Raw genomic sequence first — 8,694 nt, 5'->3', positions numbered from 1 at the left:
ACTGCTTGTATTTTGATCATAAACATGTACTAAGTAACACCTTTTAATTTTAAAAACTTCCATTGGATAAAACTTTTAAGTTAAAATTAAACTCTCGGTACTAATAGACTTAAGTTCTCACGCCACCTTAAGTTTTACCAAGCATCTCCTCACAAAAGCACACCATGAGTGGGTTGCTATGATTAGTTCTAAAAGGAACAACTAATTAAAGAAAAGCTCCCGTGTCATCCAGTTAACATGAGATGCTGCATATCAGGCCCCGAGGAACTTCCCATGATACTGCCTGGCCAATAACACCTTGATCCAAATTAGAGATCCACTCTCCAATGCTGAAACTGTGACAAATGCGAAACAATGACAATAGCTGGTGCCCACGCCCACAAAATCCTAGGGTTTTCAAACTATTCCTATCTTCTTTCTCCCTACCTACTACTAACAGAACACCAGGGCTGTATCAGCATCTACTGTTTCAGAGCCTGATTCTCCTCCTTCTCCCCCTTGAAGTGTTAAGAGAGTTAGTGGGTGGTTAGCAAGACCCTCTCGGAAATCAGCAGCCATTCCAGAAAAATAACTGCTCACATAGCCAGGGCTGACAATAAGAGCAGCTTCCCAGCACCGTGCTTTAAAAACCTTAATGAAGCAGAGAGCAATGCCTCCAGTAACACAAATTCCAGGTGGAAGAATGTATCTAGAGATCGCGGAAAAGCACCATTTAAAAAGCAAACAGCACAGGATCCAGCAGAGCAGGAAAGCAGTGATTTCTAAATAGAGAGCTCAACTGTAAATGTTCCCTGTACCTTATTTCTCACTATCCTCGTTTGCTGTCAAAAATAGAACCTTCCGTGTCTTGATCCATTCAGAATAAGCCACAGCAGGCACAGCCTTGCTTAGAGGGCAGCCCGGTCAGAAGGCCACACGGGGAAATGGAAAAAGCAACCAGCAGGTTTTCTCAGGGATTATACCGCTCCAGCTTTTATCCTTCTTCCCAGCTATTTTGGTGCCAAGAAAGCTGTAGGGAGGTCTTTGCTCTGCTCTGAAAAACCTTTTCACCAGAAAGGCTGAAGCAGTCTCAGGGCTGCAACTCCCTCTGCTGCCCAATGCTTTCTTTGCATGCTGTCGCAGGTTCAATGACTTTCAAACTCAAATATGTTAAAAGAGCTAAAGCAGCCCCTTATTTGAAAATATGACCAAAAAGGCGCTAGTTCAAATAGGAGAGGAAGGCTACAATGCCAAGTTCTAAGCTGGACTGATTTTTACACTCACCTACTTCTCATAAAGGGTTTCTTTCACTCAGTTCAAAGAAAAGTTCTATAGCTCCCTGACAGGCACCTGGAAAAGCAGAAACTGGACTTCCTGGTCCTTCCTCACCCACCCTCACTAATACTGCCCATCACCAGAATTTCAGGTAGGGCTTATTTACCTTTCAAGATCCAATTTAAAGAGCACTTTGCACATGGTATTGAAGCCATTTGTTTGCCAGTCTGATTCACTGTATTTATTCAACTTTGTGCCTATCTAACAGATGTTTACTAACCATTTAACAAAATTCTAACCAGAACCACCCTGAGTTATTGGGGTAGGAGAGATTTGTCCACATTATTCAATGAGGAAAAAAGCAATTACTGGGGGGGAGAAACCAAAATCCTTAGAGATAAGATTAACAGACAGGTATTTCTCCAATTAACACACTTTTCAGCCTAACAACTTACCAGTACTGTTTGTGGTCTTTTCAGGTTACCAATCTCAGTCTCCCTCTTGTTAACTCTTAACAGAGCTCATTTTTAATTTTAATGTACTTTTAAGGCACTTCATCCTTTGCCTATACCCAAATACTTCTCCCATTCTGACCTTAGTGATAAAAGAATTCACAAAGACCTCATACAGAGCCTTCTATGAGAGTGCTAAGCAAATAGTGAAGCTATTATGTTCCCAACCTTCTGTGGTTGGAAACGCTGGTGCTCCAGGTCAAGAACTGGAACTGACAGTGAAGACACATCAGCGCCACAACCTCTGCTTATTTCGTGAACCCTCCCCTTCTCCATCGTCCAGTAGCAGAAGCTGGCTTGTCAGGCACACAAGCCCTTTGCCTTAAAAGTCTACCGATCCAGGCTCTGTGAAAAGCAAACGCCCAGGGTAATAGCCACCCTTCAGAAAATTTTAAAATAAATACCAACAGCTAACGGTGCCATTGTGTAAAAGGTCTCTATCACTGACAGAAAGAAAACAATGTAGATTTTTTAATAAAAACAATCCCAAAGCATTTATTGTCATCTGGTAATACATAAGGGTAATCAAAACAATATGCAAAACTGTTTTACAGCTACACTCCAACAGAGAACACTAAAAACAAACTGCATTGCCTTCTCAACAATGGCTCACTTCATCGAGCATTTCTAGTTGGAGACACTCTGGAGTAGAGTAATATTATCTCCTTTTAGCATGATCCGACCTGCAACACAAAATTTTTTTAAAAAGCTATTAATAGCCACTCAGACAAGTGTAAAACCACCTTTTAGCTTCAGAATTTCTCATCATTCTTGAGCAATTTTGAAAATGCTTTCTCCCTTACGAAAAGTACGTGAACATTTTCCAACATCTATACACTGAAAGGCTGTGCATACTAGAGCACATGTACTTTGCCAACAATAACCTAAAGAAGGTAGAAAAATGTTATTTTATAAAAAGTACGGTTTCTGTAGACTAAGTCAACTGAATAGGTCTACCTCAACATTTCTCAATGCTGAGTTTGCAGAAGCTGGGAAATGAGTTGTCTGTCAAGTTTAGGAAATGCTGTACACCATAACCCCATTCTTAGAGCTCTTAGTATATTAAAGACTTCATCCTAAAATAAACAAACCTGTTAAAGTTTTACTCAACATTTCCCAAACTTACCTGAGCAGAGAATACTTTTTTCCTGAGAAATATCTATAAACATCTGCAGGAACACTGGTGTTTATAGTACGACAGTTTGAGAAATGCTAATCAACCCCAATAGTGATGAAATTGTTTCACTTTCCTAGGCTTCTACAACAGGTAATATCTATCTATTCTACAGGATGGATATTACCCTGGGAATTCAACACTTTGCAAATAATTTATAAATAATATGATGTCAATAAGGCTAGCTTACCCTTCCAGCAAAACATGTTTAAACGTGGAAAATCTAGGCTTTCACAAAAATAGTCTAAGCAGGAAGAAGCATAGCAAAACATCATACCACCTCTCAGAATCTACTTTTGATATATTTAGTATAGGCTCAAAAGAATCCTCAAGAGTCTGGGAAAACAGAGATACCTGAAACTTACCACTGATCAAAGTACTAGTGAGCTGTGAACTGAGGCATTACACAAGTGAAGACAAAATGCTTAAACACATCAAATTAACGGGATTTTCAGAGAAATGATTTAGTTTGTCTTGATGAAGCCATGAATCCTAAAGACCTGTTGTCTTTAGGATTTTTCCTTAACTTTTCTTAACTAGGTTAAGAAACTGCGTTAATCATTCAACTATTTTTGAGTTTCTACTACATGGCAGGCACTGAGTTCTCAAGGCACTGAGCACATCAGGGAGCCAAAAAGACAGGACTCATGCACTTATGGAGCATCTGGTCCAGTGGGAGAGACATTAATAAAATAATCCCACTAATGAATGTTTTACTACAAACTCAGCACAGCACACCCTACCTCCCCCAGCCCCACCCCAAGCAAAACCAAACCAAACCCAGGGAGAGAGTGATATTTGATCTGAGTCCTAAAGACACAAGAACAGGATATACAAAGATCTATGAGATCTGTGGTGGGGCATGTGGTGGTGGCAGATTCAAAGAACTGAAAGAAGTGAGGATAAAGCTCAGATAATAAAGCAGAGTCACACAAAACAGAGCAGAGGGAGATAAGGCCAGATCAAGAAGGAGCCTGCAGAACACATTAAAGATCTTCTTATCCTACGAGCGCAGGAAGCCATGAAAGGATTTCAGGCAGAGGGATGACAAGGTGAGGCAGCTGTTTTTAAAAGATGATTGCAGGCCACAGAGCAAATTGGAGGGGGATGAGGAGGCTGCAGAGAAATCAATGAGTAAACTGAATGGAAGCTGGTGCCACTCACCACGGCAGGGACACTGAAATGGCTCTAGTATGAGGGGTGGGAACTGAGTCTGACTTCTGGTCTTCTCACATCGAGAAGCCTGTGGGACATTCCAGTAGAAATGCTGAATAGGCTGAGAGAGGTCTAGGGCTACAGACAAAAATTTGGGAGTCAAAATGCAGATAGCAATTGAAGGTGTAGTTTGAATGCCTTAGAAAATAACACTGAGTGACAGAAGGGCCTAGAACCAAGCCTTGAGCAACTCAAACAGTGAATGGCTGGGCCCCAAGACTGAACACACAAGGCTGAAAAGGAGGAACTAGAGGTGGAAAGTGAAAACCTGAGTGTAGTACCACAGTGCCAAGGGAACAAAGCGTTTCAAGGAGGGAGCAGCCAACAGTGCCAAATGCTGTTTAGAATGCAACAAAATAAGGACTCGTACTGACCACTGGGTTTAACAGCGCTAGTCTTTGGTGACTTGCTAAGACCTGAGTGGAGGGACAGGAACAGAAACAGGGTGCGGGAAGGAATAAGCAGCAGAGCAGGACTGCAAGTGTGTACTACTCCCCCAATAACAGCTTCTCAATGCAAACCAAACGTAAACACGAACTGAGCTGCAGGTCATTCAATTCCACAGCTGAACACACATTTCTACAATTCCAGAAGGCGTCTATATTCTTACCCAGTTGTTTTCTTGACTTTGTTTTAGAATGAATCTCTTCCGCATCGTCTAATACGAGGTTCATATACTCATCAAAACCCTAGAAAAATAAGCCAGTTGCCTGTCACCTTCAAGTAAGATCACGTCCAAACCATTCTAAACGAATACACCTATCTAGGTATAGAAGTACCCACCAACTTCAGAAATTCACCCTTCCACTGATCTTTTGCACCCCTTTCCACTATATTCAGCTGAGCACCACCTCCCACCCTAAGCCTTTTCTTCTGATGAGAAAGACTGGCCCTGAGCTAACATCTGTTGCCAATCTTCCTCTATTTTGTACGTGGGATGATGCCACAGCACGGCTTTGACAAGTGGTGTGTAACTCCACACCCCAGATCTGAACCTGTGAACCCCAGGCTGCCAAAGCACAGCACATGAACCTAACCTGTATACCACCGGGCTGGCCCCATAAGCCTCTTTTTAAATAACAAAGAAAGGGAGAATTTACTCCAAGTTACTTCTGGATCCTTCTGGACTAAGATTTCATTAGCTCTGCCAAAGAGCCATTCTCTCTACCTTTTACTACCTGCTCAATGTCAAACAGGTGTGTACATATGTGAATTAACATCTGCCACTGCTCTTCCCATGTTCCCCACAAAACACCACCACCACTAACCACCAGGCTTGTTTTCCAACTAGTAATCAGGGAAGGGGAGATTACTGATGGAATCCACAAGTCTGAGGGGAATACCAAAGTGTCTGAACATAGTATTTTCAGCCACATTTTATCTCCTTTTAAAACATTGAGGATATTCTGCTATCCTGGAAGTCTTAACTAACCCCACCCACTCTACTCAGCTATCACATAACCCAGAACTAACACTCTTAATTCTTACCCTCAGCCCCTAATTGTATTTCTTTTGCCTCCTCCTTCAAATACTAATGCTGTTACTTAACTAACTTTTTAAAATAATTTTCCCTCTCCTTTTTGAGTTACCCAATCCCTATCAAGTAGAACAACGAGAGAAGACAGCGGGCCCTCAACAACCTTCCTTGGGTTGGGTCTCTGACTTTTCATACATTGCTCTGGCTGGCCTTTTTCGTGAAATGTTTTTCTGTGAACACACTGCTCTGAGATACGACACCCGGGGTACTCACAATGATGCAGCCCTCTATCCGCATATTCACTTGCTCATAAAGCCACACCTGAATCCGAGATCTCTGAAATAACCACAGAAATACAAATGTTAAAAGTCAACAAAATCTAACCACTTTGGTCAAACACGAGAGAAATACGGCTGCTAAACAAACTTTAGAAAACAAATAGCAAGAGCGTGAACCTTTAACACTCATCTAAGACCTGGAAACTGAGACCCACTACTTGCCAGGAAACAGTCCCACTCGACACAGGCTGTGTCGGACCGAGCTGTTAACCCTGCCGTGACCCTGCAGCGTAACCGTTCTCCTCACCGCTTCCAGCCTCAGTCCCTGCACAGCGGAACCTGGGGGCAGTGCCGCCCAGCAGACTCCTAACGACCCGGGCTTCCTCCTCAGCCGCTGCAGTAAAACCCAGCTCCAGAGCAGCTTTCTCCGGTTCTCGGTTTTCCACACCTCACATCTAACAGTCAAGGGAGAGACCCTCAACTGGTGATTACAAATTACAGCGGCTTGCAATGAATCCGCTTTTCCATCGTGTCGTCACACTAAAATTCGTCAGAGCAACAGCAGCTACGATCCTTCCAAAGATAATTTAAAAACACTCTGCCCTGCCAACGGGACACGCGAGGGGCTAAAATCCGCGAAGGGGAGTGGGCTGCCCCTAAGTGGTCTGACTCTCTCCCTCGCCTCTCTTTTTCAGTGTCTTTTCCGTCTTTAAGTTTTGCCCCAGGTACTAAACACACCACCTTATGACGTGGTTTAAAGCTGACTGGACTTTTCTCGCGATGTTTCATCCTAGGGGAAAATAGAGGGGAAGCTTCCAACGTCCTGGCCATAATCACTACCAATACCCAATACCACTGTCACGTCTGCCAAGAATTACTTTTTGAAATCAGTAATCTCGGCCTTGCAAACGGCGACACAACCCTCGGCACGCCTGGAGGCGGCCGGCCACACGCCGTCTCACTACGTCAGAGCCGCCCCCTCACACCCCACTCCCTCGCCAGTTTCACCTGTTTTTAACTCTAGACCTCCGTGATCACACAGGATGACGCGAACGGCCAAAGAAATTAAGTCCTGACTTACAGAAGAATCACCAAACAAACAGACTTACTTACGTTTTGCAAGTATCTGAAGATGAGGTTCTGCACCACGGTTAAGGAGGAAACACGCACAGCTCCGCCTCCGCTGAAGCGCGCCCGGCCCGCCCACCGCGCCCGCGCCCGGCCCTCGCCCGCCCGCCCGCGCCCCGCGCCCCGCGCCCCGCGGGCCCGCCTCCCAGCACGCCCCGCGGCCCGTCGCCCCACGCCCCGGGCCCCGCGCCCGCCCCCGCGCCTTCTCCGCCTCGGCCGCCCGCCCCGGGCTCACGGGAGGGGCCGCGGCCCGCCCCTGCTGTCCGCTCTTCGCCCCGTCTGCCGGCCCGAGACGCCAGCCCTCACGCCCCGCGAAGGATACGATTGGCTGCACCATCACCTTCTGCACCTTCTGACCCTGGCCGCGGTACGCCATGGTGGAAGAGGACAAAGGCCGCACGACCCCGCACGCCGCCTCAGCGCTGCTTCCGGAATAAGAAGCCGGAAAGGGAAGTGTCTGGTCGCCGCGCGGAGACCTGGGAGGCTCCTGGGAGACGCCTCTCTAGCCGTGCGGCCGGTTCTCTCGGTGCTCCACAGCATCCGGGGGAGGCCAGACTGAGGGGATGGCGCTCTGGAACGTGGGCCGGTCCGACAGCGCCCCCTGGAGGCGGCGTCGGCGGCGGCAGGGTTTCCGAGTCGGCGGTGGGAGGCTGCGAGAGGCCGGCCCCGCGCGCCCCTCCGTCGGGGACGCGCGCCGGCTGCTGCTCCCAGGGGCCCGTCTCCCTAGAAGCGCAGGGGACGGCGGCGCTGTGGCGCTCACCCACACGCTCCGGGGCGGGAGCGGGGCCGGTGGGGCGGGGGCGGGGGCGGGGGCCGGGGGCGGGGCCGGGGGCGCGGGGCCGGAGGGGCCGTGGGCCGGGGGCCGGGGGCGGGGGGCGGGGGGCCGGGGGGGCGGGGCCGGGGGCCGGGGGGGCGGCGGCGGGCCGCCCGGCCGGAAGGCGTGTGTCCCGTGAGCGCGCGCTGGGGCGGGGGCGGTCCGACGGGCGGGGCCTCCGGGGCGGGAGCCGGCGTGGGCGAGGGCGCGGGCGCTCGGGGTCACACGGGCCTCCCCGGCGCCGGCCCAGGACCGGGGCCCGCTCGGCCGTGCGCTGCCGCCGGGCTCTGAAGTCGGGGTTCCGAAGCGTTGGCGGATTGATCCCCGAAACCGATCGCTTGGCTGATGGGTCAAATGTGCGTCTCAGGACAAGACAGGTGGTTTTTTCCCTTAATGATTTTGCTGTTTTACATTTAAATCTTTGATCCATCCAGAATTTATGCCAGCATATCCTAGAACTGATACAACTTTGTGATTTCTAGATGGCCGCCCAGTTTGCCATCACCGTTCCAAAAAAGAAACCCCATTCTTCCCCATTTCGTTTAAAATCCGCGTTTATCGTGGACCAAGTGTGCGGGTTTAGCTGATCTGTGTCCGTGGGCGGGTAGCGCTGTTGTGAGGACAGCGCTGTGTCTTTATAATGTTCTCTTATTTGGTAGAGCTAGAAGTAGGTAAAATTTTCCCAGCTGTTTTATTTTTCTTACGAACTTTAGAATTAGCTTATCTAATTAAAGAAAATCCTTTTGGCATTTTTACTGTGATTACGTTAAACTCTAGAACAACTTAGAATTAATTTTTGGTGAGGAAGATTGTCGCTGAGCTCACATCTGCCCTCCTCTTCC

The 8,694-nt window shown here is 47.8% G+C and overlaps 1 protein-coding gene across 1 annotated transcript; it reads right to left on the bottom strand.

Annotated features, from left to right (window-relative positions):
• Nucleotides 1–2,233: 2,233 nt before the first annotated feature.
• On the bottom strand, nt 2,234–7,477 carry SNRPE (small nuclear ribonucleoprotein polypeptide E). The gene is made up of 5 exons (NM_001433576.1): nt 7,361–7,477; nt 7,024–7,050; nt 5,906–5,968; nt 4,766–4,844; nt 2,234–2,449 (listed from the first exon to the last, which is right to left on the bottom strand). The coding sequence occupies exons 1-5, from the start codon at nt 7,412–7,414 to the stop codon at nt 2,394–2,396; spliced, it is 279 nt and encodes a 92-aa protein (NP_001420505.1). The 5' UTR covers nt 7,415–7,477; the 3' UTR covers nt 2,234–2,393.
• Nucleotides 7,478–8,694: the final 1,217 nt, after the last annotated feature.

The sequence above is a fragment of the Equus caballus genome, chromosome 5, assembly GCF_041296265.1.
Source record: "Equus caballus isolate H_3958 breed thoroughbred chromosome 5, TB-T2T, whole genome shotgun sequence".
Classification (NCBI taxonomy): Eukaryota; Metazoa; Chordata; class Mammalia; order Perissodactyla; family Equidae; genus Equus; species Equus caballus.
The sequence above is the reverse complement of the archived record's forward strand: the minus strand, read 5'-3'. Positions and strand labels throughout refer to the sequence as shown.